The 15,750-nt window shown below is 46.3% G+C and overlaps 1 protein-coding gene across 1 annotated transcript in view; it reads left to right on the plus strand.

The window, feature by feature from the left end:
- The window catches only part of LOC147730894 (uncharacterized), a 50,248-nt gene extending 41,939 nt beyond the window's left edge, over positions 1-8,309 (plus strand). Inside the window, exon 4 of the mRNA XM_086954124.1 lies at positions 8,008-8,309. Coding sequence (XP_086810250.1) covers positions 8,008-8,309 — 302 coding nt within the window. The remainder of the gene's footprint in view (positions 1-8,007) is intronic.
- Positions 8,310-15,750: the final 7,441 nt, after the last annotated feature.

The raw sequence follows: 15,750 nt of genomic DNA on the forward strand, positions 1-15,750 counted from the left end.
GTACTAACAGCACCATTAAACCCTCCCAGGAGTTGTGTAATGGATTGGCATTTTTCTTCCAAGATAAAATAGTGGAAAACATGGAAGATCTACCTCCTCTCATCCTGTTAGATCGAAATAAAGGGGCAAGAATCATACATTGAGAAGGTGCTGTCGAGTTAGCTGCTCCTGGGGTCTCCTTAGATAATTTTCCAATTCCCTTGGAGGAGGAGTTTATTCAAGTGTCCCTAGGAATTTCCTCTGGTTCACCATTGAATCCTCTGCCTCATAAGATAATGAAGGAATTCGGGCCAGAAATCTTTCCCATTCTATAACAGCTATGTGGTCAATCCCTTAGCACAGGTATCATGCCGTCTAAATGGAAGCAGGCTGTTATTTCGCCACTCTTGAAAAAACCCACCCTTGACTTCTGCTGCCATAAGAACTACCGTCCGATTTCCCTTCTGCCCTACCCGATTAAGATCGTGGAACGTCTGGTCAGTAGGACCCTGTCCCTCTTCTTGGAGACAAATAACATACTGGAGGAGGAATAGTTTGGCTTTAGACCAGGTCATGGGACAGAATCAGCTTTAGTGATGGTGCTGGATAGCCTTCGAATGCGGGCAGACAGGTGCGAGTCGGCAATCCTAATCTTGCTGGACCTGTCTGCCGCTTTCGATACGGTGAACCATGACATTCTGCTTTCAATGCAGGAAACCTTTGGGGTGAAAGGGGTGGCGCTTAGTTGGCTGCGATCCTATCTGTCTGACAGATGGCAGGCGGTGGCACTTCCTCCGTACCAATCTGAATTTGTGATAGTTTTACATGGGGTTCCGCAGGGATAGTCTATCAGTCCCATTTTGTTCAATGCTTATATGCAACCCTTGCTGGGAATCATCAAAGCTTATAACATCAGCGTGATTAACTACGCTGACGACACGTAGCTTTTGGTATCCCTGGATGGTGCTCAGGCGGACTCACTGGATACCTTCCATGCTTGTATGCATGAAATGGCGAAATTGTTGAAGGGAAACTCGCTCCAGTTTAACAGTGGGAAGACGGAGATCCCACAGTGCAAGGTGAGGAGGATCACCCGAAGTCTGCCAGTAGACTTCTGGCCTCTAACATCAGATGGCACAGTGACACCAGTGAATACGGTGCATAATCTGGGGGTCAGTATCAATGAAAATATATATCTGGAGGCTCACGTTAACAAACTGGTGGGAAGTTGCTTTACTTTAATACGAGGTCTTCGGAAGCTGTTGCCTTTGCTATCTGTACAGACAAGAACAACGGTAGTCAGGAGTATCATCCTCAGTCGCCTGGACTACTGTAATACCCTGCTACTGGAATCGTCGGGCTATCTGATTGCCAGATTGCAGAGTATCCAGGCGGCAGCAGCTAAGTTAGCACTCTCCCGAACTCGCCAATCTTCAACAACACAAGCATTGGCGGAGCTACATTGGCTCCCAGTACCTCAAAGGATCCTGTTCAAGTCCCTGTGCATTGTGTTTAGAGCACTGCATGGACAGGGTCCTAAGCCACTCCAGGGCAAGTTTCGGTGGTATGAGCCCACCCGGACCCTTCCCTCCTCCTCCACTAACCTTGTTAGAATCCCTAGGGTAAAGAAAGTGACCCTGGGAGGAAGAGCGTTCAGCGTGGCAGCAACTCGACTTTGGAATAGCCTCCCCCTAGAAATCAGGAGAACACAAAGTCTGCTGCTGTTCCGTAAGGAAATCAAGACCTGGCTCTTTCCTAGGGTATAACCCCTAGGGGCAGTAGTAAGAGGTCTCATGTTGGTATGCCTTCTTTTTTCTCACAGCTGATAGTCTCTTCGGATTTATCTCTTAGCGCCAGAATGTTCGTAGGGTTACAATGCGCTCTACAAATGTCAAATAATAATAATAATAAACCCGCACTGATGTCAGTGTGAGATTTATGGTAAAATGCACCAGTCAGCATCTTAGAGATGCCCCCTGAAACCTAACCTACAATCCATGTCTGGACTGAGAGGCTGCCGAGGCTGCCACACAGCAGACATGTTGCAGGGCCCCTGGTTGGAGAGCCCTCCGCTCTCCTGGGCCTGCAACAATGCACATCCTGGGCGAGGTGCTAGGTCTCCTCCACCAGGATGGGCAGGGGGACGCTTCAAAGGCCTGCCACCTCTGTGAGCTTCCCCAGAACATTTGCTGCACCCAGCAACTGGCCCCCACCGGTTCTGACCCCCACTCTGGCGGGAAACCCTTCGTCAGGAAGGGGGGTGTGCCAGCCTGTGCCAACCCCAACCCTCAGATGGGAGAGGCGAGGTGAAGCACGACCCCGGGCTCCGGCCATCTTAAGGATGGGAAGCCCTGCCCAATCACAGCTAGGCTCCTGCCCCCTTCCATCGGAGAGGAGCAGACTAGGGGGTGTACCCACCCCAGGACAGGGACCTATTGGTCCCTGCCCTTTCCCTACTTGTAACGCCCCTGAATTCAGTATTTAGGGGCTCCCTGAACCTTCCTTCCTCAGATCCCGATAAGAAAAGAAAAAAGAAGATCAAGAAGACCCGCCGTGCAGCGGCTAACCACAGGACGACACCCACTGACTTGGCCCCAGCCCTACCGGCCTGTTGATCTTGGACAATGCTCCTGCTTAATCCCGGTGAGTCCTGCGGACAGCAACCTTGGGACACCCGGAGGACCTGCCTGCCTTGACCCTCTTAAAGACTAGGACTCCCATAAGCAGCGGCTCTGCTTCAACAAGGATTCCCCTGGTGCTAGCCAGAAAGCACAAGACCAACCCACTCTGCACCCGCCGAGCCTGGCCCGTGCCCGATTGATCCAAGACCACGAGGACGTCCCCCTAGCGACTGAGATCCGAAGTCCAGTGCCCAAAGACCCTCCTCGACGACCCAGACGACGCCTGCAGCCTCAGAACCCGGGTCACAACCAACAGCGACCAGCCGAGAGTAAGATTCCCAACACCCACAGACACCCCTGCACCCGGCGCCCTAGGGCCCCCTGTGTCCTCCTTTGGGGTACTCACCTCTTCCCCAAGATCCCAACTTACCTCTCGAAGTGGTGGTGGCACCTGAAGAATCTCCGTCTCTGAGTCTGCAGCCTTTGTTCTCTTTTCACCATTTCTATTGAATAACTTTGGATGCCCGAAGGCTCAAAAGTACCCTGCACCCAGCCGCCCGTGTGCCGCTGGAAGTGCAACTACTACCCTGCTCTACTTTCCCACTTGCCCTGAGTAAATGACCAGGAGCTCAGCTCCCACAGCCACGTGGCCTGCTTGCTTGCAGCCACCAATCGAAGGCCCCCCCCCTCTATTGGATAACATTGGACCTAACTACCTTTGCACCCGGCTGCCCCTGTGCCGTTGAGGGTGTACCAACTGTACCTACCTGACCCTGGGGACCCCTAAGTATATGCCCAGAACCTTAACTTCACCAGTCGAGGACTCACCTGGAAACAGATAACTCACTTTTCTGCCATAGGATAACATTGACTGGTCGAAAAATCTTTTAAGTGTGAAGTTTTGAAACTCTAAAATATTCCTATAAAATCAGCCGAATACTGAATTCTGAAGTACTCACCTGTGATCAGGAGAGAAGCCAGTACTGTACCTTGTAGCCCAGTACTGTACCGCAAAAGTAATCCTAACCGGGGTTACCAGTAACCTGAATTTTCTCCATAGGAATCCATTGTCTGCTTTTTTGTGAAATTTCTTCTGTCTACTTTTGAAAATTTGAAATATTCCTTAAAAAACGTACCAACTTCTGAAACGTAATTACTTACCTGTATTAAGTAAAGATCCCAGTGCTGCACCTAGGAGCCCAGTACTGGATTACAAAAGTAACGAGAACGTAATTTACCTGTAACCTGAATTTTCTCCCATTGGATAACATTGCTAGATTTTCACTGAAAAGTTTCTAAGTGTGAACTTTTAAAATACCTTTATATTCCTTAAAAATCATTGCAATAACCAAAACGTTTTTACTAAACTGTTTTCAGCTTAGACTCCAGGACTGAATCTAGGATCCAGTCCTGTAATTACAAAAGTAATCTACAAAGTAATCAACTGCATTTTTGTAGAAAAACCCATTGAGCTTAAGGTTAAATTGTGTTTAGAATTGTGTTGCCTACTGCAACCCCTGTAGCTGTTGTGTTTACAAAGTTATTACCTGTCTGCAAAGTAATTACCTGAGATCACTCATAATTGAGAAAAGTATATTTTGATACCTGTTGGTTCTAAAAATAAAAGAACTATATCTTTTGATATAAAAACAATTGGCCTGGTGTTCAATCCTTGAGTGTGTGAAACCTTTTGCTGACTGAGTGTGTACAACAAATGCTTTACACTGTCCTCTGGTACTGCACTACTGCTTGACCAAGCTACTACTTTTGAGAGTAAGGTCAGCTCTGATTTTAACCTTTGTTATACCTCTGGGGTTTTTGGTCTCTATACACATTGTACCTTACTTTGGTCCAGTATATATAGAGCCACTTACTCACAGCGGGCACCTTTCTTTAGACGCAGCTTGTCTAAAGAAAGGGGTGCAGCCTCCATGAATGTTAAAGTGCCACATGGGCGCTAGTAAACAAACAAAAAAAAGAATAATAATCAGTAAGTGTGGCTCCTATATTTAAAGCAGACAGAGCTGATAAAATAAAGAAAGAAAGAAATGTGGCTGCTATAGTTAAAGCAGACAACCATTAGTAAATAAAATAAAAGCGGGCCGCGTACTGTGAGATAGTGGGTGGAATAGGGGCAAATCAATAAACAAAATAGTGCTCTCATCCAAGAGAAAGCAGACCATGTAACAAGACAAGTAAAAGGTCCAGTCTTTATGGGAGGTTGCAGACGACAAGGCGATACCAAGGAGGGACTAACAAGCCTAATAGCAACTTGGAAGCCAGTGTTTATGAATGACAATGACACAAGCCAACTAAAATATGGGTGGAGAGTGGGCGGGGCTTCAAAACCATACTCCAATACAGCATGCCTCGCAGAGCAGCCCATGCGCTGCCCAGGCTCGACCTAAAAACAAAATTTGCAGTTTTCCACTATTAGGACATGTAAAACACATCAGTACATGTCCTAACATGTAAAACACATCAGTACATGTCCTACCTTTTAAATACACTGCACCCTGCCCATGGGGCTGCCTTGGGCCTACCTTAGGGGTGCCTTACATGTACTAAAAAGGAAGGTTTGTACCTGGCAAATGAGTGCACTTGTCAGGTCGAAATGGCAGTATAAAACTGCACACACAGACACTGGAGAGGCAGCCCTGAGACATGTTTGCATGGCTACTCATGTGGGTGGCATAATCAGTGCTGCAGGCCCACTAGTAGCATTTGATTTACATGCCCTTGGCACCTGGTACACTTTACTAGAGACTTACTTGTAAATCAAATATGAAAATCATGGATAAACTAATTGCCAGTACATTTTACACAGGGATCACTTGTACTTCAGGGCTGGTCAGCAGTAGTACAGTGTCCAGAGTCCTAAAACCAGCAAAAACAGGTCAGAAATAAAATAGGGGGAGGAGTGCAAACAGTTTGGGAATAACCCTGCAAAAAGGGCCTGGTCCAACAGTACTAATAGATGCTTCAGCAGGGGGAATGATCAGAGCACTTGCTGAAGGCAAGGTGCTTATTGCGACGTACCTAGTAGTCTGGGCAACTGGCAAAACAGAAGTTTCAGAATAACTTGGAGGTGAATGGGCCTCTGTTCAGGGTTCTGCTGCTGTTTCCATTTTAGTCAACACCAGGGCAATAGCAAGCTGTGTATTGATTGGCGCTTTATATGGGGCTGGTCTTATGCTTAGGAGCTCATCTATGAAAGCATCTTCCTCCTCGCTCTGTTTCCATCTCTTTCTTTGGTTTTGCATTATCCTTCTCTTTGTTTTCTAGCAGGGGATAGACCCCAACATTCTCTAGAACTTCCTCTCTCCACTTCCTGAGCCTTTCCTCGTCCTGCCCTCTTCTTCAGAATAAACCCTACTGTGGATTTTGAGTTCAAATTTCTTTCTTTTCTTTTCATTTAACATCTGTTCCCAAAAGTTTAAGTCTTCAAATTGTGTAGAACTTAGCTGTGGTTTCACAGTGTACATTATTCTCCTCAAGTTCTCTATTCAAGGGATGTAGAAAGCACCACCTTAGCTGCCAAGGTTTCAGATTGCTATGAGTGACATTTTCATAATTTCAGTGTAATTATGAGTGACATTTCAGTGACAATGAGTGACACTATCTCCATCACCACTGACCAGAGTCACCCGACCCTCACCAGCGCGGCCCATTCCATAGCTACCAAGTTTTAAGTACGCTCATGAGTGACATTCCTGTTTTCATGTAACCTATAAGTGATACTCACGTCTCATGGGCGACACCTTCAGTGGCACTTTATAACTGGCAGTGGATTAAGACAATGTATGGTACAAAACTAGAATCTTGTTTTAGTAAATGCAGTGAAGTACCTGGATTAAATCAACCAGTTACCCCTGACATGGGGTACTTTGAGATGTGTGACGTTGCCCTGCGCCCTTTCCTACCGTACCATACCTTCCTGTAATATTTTTCAGTAGTATTAAATAAAATGCAGATGGTAATCTATACCATATAGATTTCTTATCTCAGTATTGGCCTGCACATATGGTTTGATCTGTAAGTTATAAATTAATTTGGTAGTAAACAAATACTAGTTTGGCATTTCAGTGTTGTAATTGATACACATTACCCAAATTAATTACCATCGTTTTCCGATCTCTGTAGAACTTACTTAGCTGTCACCAGCCAGTGCCCTGCACATTTATCACAGCTCGCTGCCAAATTGTTGCTGCTGGCTGGCTGTATCCTCACGCTGGGCTGGGTGGTCTCCCAGGTAAAGTGCAGCCAGCCTTATTCTTTCTTGAATGGGGGATGGCAGAAGCCTCGACTGGAGTTTTTGACAGCCTGGGCTGGTCAAGGTTGCACTCAAACACTTGTGCAGTCTGCCGACCGAAAAAGGCCTGGATAAGGAGAATGGGCAAACACTGTGCCCCCGTCAGAGGGCAAGAGCTGCGTGGCTGACTTTTTTTACAAGAACGTGTGACAATATGTGGCCAGACTGGTCGAGGGGCTTAGAAGGGCACGGGCCCAGCAGGTTGCGAACCAACACCCTGCACCATGACCCCCCCCCCCCAACACTGTAAGGGGTCGGACGACACAGGAAGCACTACTTACTTGTCTGCTGATGGCGGACATTGCAATGAACAAGCATTGAAAATGCAATAAGTCTCGCCTTTGATTAAGTTAAAGCCATTTGCTTCGCTATGGCTACATAAGTTAGTATAATCTTAAAAATAAGTGTACAAATATACAATTCTCCTGCTTTGAAACACAAGCAAAGATTACACGATATTTAAATATGCAAGCCCTGCGCACGCACTCCAGTCAGTTTAGGGCGATTATTTACAAGTTTGAATAAATATTTAAATATGCATGACTTGACAGCACTCCAGTCAGTGTACGCACATATTTACAAGTCTTAGAATAAAACAAAACATTGCACGGTCATACATTTTAACACTGCTCTGTGGACTGTACGGCCACAGCTTTGCTACATCAAGGGCATTCAAGTTGCTTGCTTTCTATTCGGAGGGGTTCAGTTGCCTTTAGATTTCTTCTGTGGAAAGCCCCTCAGCCGTTTATGACAAGCCAATGTCACCAGACACAAAAGTCCATTCAAGGTTTAGTGCAAATCTGTGGATGGATGAATGGAGGGGTTAATGACTGAATAAGGAAAAGCCAGGGCAGATCGTGTGCATTAAAACAATGCGATGCACAATATGAAGTTAACCAAACAGAGCGCATCCATGCCTCCCTCAGCTCCCTTTCCACCAGGCCTACAGGCGTTGACCACTACCACGCAAAAAAGAAGTGCGTATGTGCATTTGCACCCAACCTCACCCGCATAATAGTATCCAGCTGTCCCCGCCAGAATGGAGGTGATTAAAATGTGCCCAGTGTAATGCAATAATTTTTCCATATTATCAAGTCCCTCTCACTATGCAGAGCCTCTTCCTCCACAAGAGGGCCTGTACCACTTTGTTACAAAGGTCAGGACACACACTAGCCAGAACTGCCTTACATGACCAACTGACGGGTCGGACGCTCTCAACACATGAGGTGCGCAACAAAGACCCATCTGAGCAGCCCACAAGCTTGTTTATGTACCATGTTCTGAAATGCAAGGTCGTGCACACCGCTGCATATTTCCCCAAAACTCTGACTGTGAACCGGCACTTTACAAAACAGAAGGGTCCTCCTTGGGCGGAATATGGAGAATCTACCAAATAAGAGGTAGTGCCATGATGTTTACTGTCAGACGGCATGCGCACGCCAGATGATGTTTAGATCAAAGAGCCTTACCCTCACCAGTGACTCGACCCACACTATGCTTTTAGTGAAGTTAATTCACTGCGCCGTATTTCCCTTTGATAACCGGAGCCTCTTGCGCAGGGTCTGCTCGACGGGAATTGTGAGCCCCGAGGAGGGCAAGAGCTCACAAGGCACTTTGGTGTCCACCGACCTCTTCCTCTTCGGAAAGAAATCTGTAAAGGTAAAAGGAATGCTTAGCATGAATGAGTAAATGCACAGCAAAACGCAACAGCATCCATGGGACGAAGGTGCACGACCGGTTAAACAACATGCTTAAAGGACAGCACTTTAACTACAACCTTGCAATATCGGGCCCGCTTTATCTTAACACCAGGGAAAAATGAAATAGCCCACATCAAAAACAGCAAGTAAAAATTAAAACTACGATTGCAGACATGAGAAAGTAACAATTCTAACCTCGAAACAGTTTGATGCATAACTAAGGGTTCCAAGCGAATTGTAAGGATGGGACTGAGCTGGGAGAATGTATACAATTTCTGCGAGATCAGAAGACATGCAGACTACTACAACAGCACCAGAATATCACTGGTTAATCATGGGAACGAGGCTGGTGGGGAGACCACGGGGGTTTTGAGTGTAAAGTGCCTAAAAGCATTAGAGCCATTATAGCTGAATGGGACACAGCCTATTGTTTCACAGGAGAGGCGGACGCTGTGGCAATTAGTGTTAGTAACATTATTAGACCACACTTATGCCGTTTGGATTGAAATGCCACGCCGGGTGACCACTGAGTCTTCCAATCAGCACAGCCGTGAACCAAGCGAGAACGCACAAAGCCACTGTTGTCTAAGACAAAGCAAGCATTTCCTGGACTGTGCATACAGGTGCAGTGACAATACGCGTTATTTAAACAAATCGGGTGCATGGCACATCTTTCACTAGATGCTCCAACGTGACTGTGACAGGAGGCGGGGGCTCAGGACGAGTCCAGGGAGGAGCCGATGTGTGCCCACAAGGGACAAAGGAAAGTGTCAAATAAAATAGTGCTCACCGAGTATACAATGCCGAACGTGTAACGCAGCAAGTAAAACATCCAGTCCCGAAGGGTGGGGCTAAAAGTGGACAATGAGGCAACCAGGAGGGACTAAGAAGCCTCCTGTTCAATCGTGAGCCAGCGTTTTGCATAGAGGATGACGCCAGCTAATAAAAAAGATGTGCGGGGCTTCAAGTCCGCCTCTGAAAGCTTCGGAATCTGTTTTGAATTCAAGAAGCTCTCGCATGGCTAGTGCAGCACATGCGCTGCTAACGCCAGGCGAGACCTTAAAACAAAGCTGCTGCCGGTCTGTCTACCTGGGGACAATCTGTAAAGTGTGTGACACTGCTGCCCATCAAAGGGGTGGTGCGTTTGCAGGAAAATTGCAGGCAAGGGTATCACCCACGCCTAGAGTAGACTCAGAGGCAGGTCAGGTGGGGCACAGCTTATGGATCTGTAAAGCCCTGGTCTCCCTGCGTTTTAATTATGCTAAACGCTCAGTACGGTTCAAGATTATTTCAGCTCCAACATTGCACAAGTTATCTGAAAAATAAAATACTTTTACTTAGCTTAGTCACTCAGCATTATAGTCGAGCAGCTGGCTCACGATGGCGAGTGAGACATCCGCTGCCAGCGCTGGGGGTCAGGTGAGCATAAGAGGGTGTGGCCCGCCCACGGGATCATTATGCCGCCGCAACTGTGGTGTGAGGAGCATGCTCAGCTGCACTGCCAAAATCCCTGGCACACTGCAGCCGAGCAGCCTAGCCATTTTAAATCTGAAATGCCGCCCTTGTGCCGACCCGCTCTATTAAATGGAGTCACAACTCAGTGAGAGACTCACCCTGTCTGACCATTGCCATTGGGCACTGACATTGACTCCTCTCCTAACGTCAGGCTGCGTGGTGTTACATTGTAGCACAGGAGCAGATGAACCAGCCCCCACGCCTGCCAGAGCAGCAAACATCACGCTACCACTATATAGGCGCTCAGGCTTGACAGCTGAGAGGCACTTTAATGCGTGAAAATGCATTTCAGTGCCATGATTCGGATCACCACACTGAAATGCGTTAATCTAATGCCTGATGCATGGTACTTTGCAGGGCTGTACCACTCAACAGGAATCGGAGTTCCCCGTTTTTAGGTTTCGCCTAAGTGAAAGCTGCGCACTGCGCAGCTTTTCGCGCAGGCGAAAACCTAATGAGAATACTATGTGGCTTGGGAATCCGCCCTCTGTTCCATTGGCTAGCTCCATAATTGGAGGCTAGCCATTGGAACAGAGATCTGTCCGTCATGGCCGGACCATATTCGTGGGCGTTCCCGCGATTTCTTCCCTCTCCACCCTTTTCTGATCGTCATCGCGGCGGTGGGCGTGTTTATTTATTTATTTTTTTCAAGGTTTGTTTTGTTCATTCCGCCAGGCCGGCCGCCGCCAGAGGAAGTCCAGTTCGTCTTTGCGTGTTTCGTTGTGTCTCCGACTGCATTCTGGTCAGGCTTGGTTTGTCCGCAGCACTGATCTCTCACTGCCTGCTGCGGGTGAAACGTATAGGCATGTATAATGGAAGAGGCTTGAACAATCATGGGTGGGAGCTCAGCTTCGGCGGCTCATCCCACCCGAACTGTGCCAGCCCCAGTCCCCCACAGACCCGTGCCTGCCTCCAGTCCCTGGCTGCTTGCTGTTCCTCCCGCACTCGTCACTGGGACGCGCCGGCATGCGGCTGTTGCCGGGCGACTGACATGCATTGCGCGCGCCGTGCCCTGGTTGTATGCGAGCGAGTGTGTGCATCTGCTGGTCCCGCCGCTTGCACCGTGCCTGGCAACGTACCCCCGGGCACCACCGGGGAGCCCCGCAGGGGGCAGCGGAGGCGGCTCCCCGGGCCCGCGGGAGCTCCATGTAGCGCCACCACCTGCATCCACCTTCTTGGGCTGCGAGGCGATGCTGAGACGTGAGTGCGGGGACGATTATTGGCAGAGCATAACTTGTATTAAACTCTCTGGGGAGCACCTTCCACACCCCTTGAAAACGCAGTTGCCAGCAACCTCAGCTGGGCATCCCTGCTGGTGGGCATCTCCTCTACCATGTGCCCGCCAGCTCCCCGGCGTGCCCTCTACCCACATCCCATGCCTCTCCCTCTTAGTGCTCTAAGAAGGATGCGGACCCGCCCCTCGCTTTGCAGTCACCCCTCGGTGGTGTGTGTGTGGCGCTTCAGACCACGGCAGCCTCCGGGAGTTGTGATAGCGACCCTGGGAGCACTTCTAGGCTGCCAACCTGCACCCATTGGGTGCCCTGCAACAGCTCTTTGTACGGTATGCGCCGCCACACGCAGCCCGTGTCCTGCTTTAACCTTGTCTGTCACACGGATGCTGATGCTGTCGCCCTGTCTCGTTATCGCACCCCACAGCTCAATGCTGTTGCGCACCTATCAGAAACATGTCACTTTAGCGCTCGCTTGAATCCCAGCGTCTGAGCATCGTGAGCCTTTGCAGCCTGGGACTGGACACTAGCTGCCTGGAGCGACAGCATGAGAATACCCGCTGCTTGCCTAGCATCCTCCAGCGCGCCCCTACAGCTTACTGCCTTTTCCAGGACATGTGAATGCATCCAATCACAGTGAAAGCTCTAACTCCCTGATCTGTCTCAAAATGTATTTCTATTTTATTTATTATTTTATTTTAAAAGTTGTATATAGTGCAAGCTTGGCCCGTAGGTTTCGGAACGCTTTACATACACACTGTAAAAAACCAGACGGAAATAATACTGTACTGCGTTTATCTATTTGTTTTAGAGTACACGGTGTATGCACCCATCATTCGGATTGTCGGGTTTTTATGGATGAATTCCTGGCACTTCTCAAATAGACTGTAGCATCGTCATTGACGCATTGCCGGCGCTCCTAAGATAGGGCCGTGTCTGTTTTGTTCGGGTGGTGCCAGGATTTCACAGCAGGAAGTTTAAGTGGAAGCGCTGATGCAATTCAACTGCAGTCCAATGCAAATGGTGAGATTGCTTGTTGTTGATGGGGCTACAATACTTTTAATGGCAGAGTACCTATTCTTCACGGTAAGGCAGTGCTAGAACTGAAACAACCGCAGTGCACACAAGCAAGAATAGCATTGCTAACGGCACAGCCAATACTTTTAAACGTGTAGTACAAGTACAGCTATATTAATCGGGCGAGTAGCAATATTTCTCTCTCCATTGCTGTGCATCCGTTAATGCAAGACTGAACGTTAACCAGACCTGTATTACTGTTAATAGAAACGCACTGGCTATTTGCTGCTAGACTCTAATACTTTTAGGGGGACCGTTTCAATAGTCAAAAAGTCAAAAAGATTTTTATTTGTGTTGGTACACGACAGAGGACCACAAATATAACATTAAACAATCAATAAAAGAAAGGTTTCATCACTAATCAATATAAAGGTAAAAAAGATTTTAAAAATTTATAAAAATTATAACATACAAGTTCATTTGGTGGCTGTTTACACACTGTTAATAGTTATTTTACCGTTGTAATTCTGCAGGTGCGGAATATAGGATCAAGGTATCTTGCACGTGCTATTGTTACGTTGGAACTAGGGCATACAAATAATAAGTGCTCGATGTTCTGGTCACCCCCTTGGCAAAGAGAACATAATGGGGATCCTCCGGGTAACCATCTTGATGAAAAAGTTAGCACAGGTAAGATGCCTAGTCGTAACATTGTAATCGCCCTCCTTGCACCATGCGTAAGGGAAAACCCAATATATGGCTGGACATATTTGTACTCCAGTGATTCTACGAAGGGTTTGTAGGTAGATAATTTATTACAATGTGCAAAGTCAAGTTCATAGCTCAATTTTGGGGTAAAACATTTTAGGAAAAGTTTCAATTGCGATGCTGACCAGGTGAGCAAAATGTCCGGACAAATTTTGGCCATTTGAAATACAACAGTCATATTCCCAAGAAAAGTTTGCTTTGTGGCTTCTAAATCGAAAGTCTCGTTTTTCAGCAGGGATCTTAATGTTCCCTCTTTTGCATGGAGGAGATTGTAGGCCCACCTAATAACGTTAGCCACAGCTGTAGCATAAGAACTTGTAATAGAAAATTCTAATCTTAGAGCTTGGACTGGTATGGAATCTGAGACCTTCATGATTCTTTTTAGGATTTTTCCTTCTTTGCGGTCCATGTAAACCCACTGCTTTATAGGGATATACTCCGTCGCGTAGGATAAAACAGGGGGGATCTTTGCTCTGTATATTTTTAACAGTGAGAAAAAATGCCTGTTCCCAGTAGCACTATAGAGTCTAGAGAGTGCCTCGGCATGTAATTGGGATTTCCTTTTTAAGTTGTTTATCTGTTTTGTATTTTTTAAGTCCTTTGAGAGAATCCTGCCAAGGTATGTGTATTCGTCAACTTCTATCTTTTCTCCGCCAAGCCTCCAGCTGTATTTAGCACTTTGTCTCCTCCCCGAAAAGGCTACAACTTTTGTTTTCTTTATATTTGGGATTAAAAAAATTTCTTTTGAATATTTGTGCAAGATATCTAGTAGTTTTTGCAGTCCGAAAGGAGTGAGATCTAGCATCACTATATCATCAGCGTAAAGCAACGCATGTATACTTTGTTTAGCGATTTTAGGAGGCAGACTTGAGCCCTGCTGTAGTTGATATGGCAAGTCACTGAGATATAGGGAGAATAGTATCGGGGCTAGAAGGCACCCTTGTTTAAGTCCGTTAGCTCTTTTAATTATTTTCGTTAAACCTTTTTCACCCCCCATTTGTACTTGACACCAAGTATTGGTATGGAGATTTACTATGATCTGCAGCAGTTGTTCTGGTATACCAAGACTCCTTAGTTTGTTCCATAGTGTTGGTCGATCAACGCGGTCAAACACGGTAGAATAGTCTATAAATGCTTCATATACAGCCTGAGTTTTCCGTGTTACATATTTGTCTAGGATGGCCTGGATGATTGCAATATTGTCAGTGACGGAATGTTTAGGTCTAAAACCTGCTTGAAACATAGGTATTAGACCCAGCGAGAAAGCCCAGTCTTTCAATCGATCTAGTACCTCTGCGGCAACGATTTTCCCTGTGGCATCCATCAGTGCTATTTGGCGGTAATTGCCTGCTATGATTTTACTCCCCTTTTTATGTATGGGGATGATGATACTCCCCTGCCATGATTTTGGTACTTGTCCGGTGTTAAAGATGTGATTAAAGAGGGGTGATAGCATCTGACTCCACTCCTTGGGGTCTGCTTGCAAGACCTTGATGGGTATTTGGTCAGGGCCTGAGGCACCAGTGTTTCTTGCTTTTCGAATATGCGTTTCTACAGATATTGCCGTGGTTTTAGAGATCGGTAAATTGTGCTTTTCCATGATGTTATCGGCGCTTTTTTCATCTAATTTAGTCAGATTTGCTTTATAAAGATCAGTCAAGTAAATTTCCCAATCGTTCGGTGGAACCGGTATGGCTTGAAGTTTCTTTTTTGTTCCAGTTATTTTGGCGATTAGGGACCAATATTTACGCTGGTTATATTTTTTTGCGGCTATTTGGATGTCAACCCAATTACGATCTTGCAATATTTTTTTGTAGCTAAGTTTCTCTCTTCTCAATTGATTTTTTAGTTTATTAATTTCTTTTTTGATTGAAGGAGAAAAGTTCACGTATTGAGCACATATGAGTTTATTGAGCTTATTCTTAGTTATTGAATTCCGGGTATTGTTTTTATTTTTCTCCTTGTTATTTCCTGTTGTGACCTGTTGTAGCTTGTTTAGTAGAGCACATTTAAGTTCCTTGATTATGTATTCAAAATTTGCTATTGGATCATCCGAATATGTTTTCGTTAGGAGTTGAGTGTGTATGATCAATGCGGATATATTGTCCAAAGTTGATGAATTCCAGAAGATGCGTCTCTGTTCACTTTTTACCAGAATTGTACTTCTATAGAAAATGATCTGACTGGCAGGTGAAGGGTTAGCCAACCAGTAGGTGGTTAGGTGCATCAGTGCATGATCACTCTCTGCTGTAAAATTAGAGTGCAAATACGTGACTGTTTCCAGCAAATCCATACCGCAGATGATGTAGTCTATAATAGAAAAGGTTCCTTTTCCCCGTCTGGTGTACGATGCCGGAATATCTCCTTCCACATTGCCATTCAAGATTACCCCATTTAGATTAGGCAATACTGATAGTAGCAGTTTACCTCTTTTATCTGAATGTATAACTTTAGGGAACTGTGGAGTTGAAATTTCCAGTGATTCTTCTTTGTATAAGTTTACCCACTTTCTGATTTCGGAGTTAGAGATTTTGCCATTAAGATCGCCCATGATTATGTATGACAGATGAAGTTGATCTTCTATTATCTGCGTGATGGTTTCCATGATA

The sequence above is a fragment of the Lissotriton vulgaris genome, chromosome 2_1 (genome assembly GCF_964263255.1).
Source record: "Lissotriton vulgaris chromosome 2_1, aLisVul1.2, whole genome shotgun sequence".
Taxonomy (NCBI): domain Eukaryota; kingdom Metazoa; phylum Chordata; class Amphibia; order Caudata; family Salamandridae; genus Lissotriton; species Lissotriton vulgaris.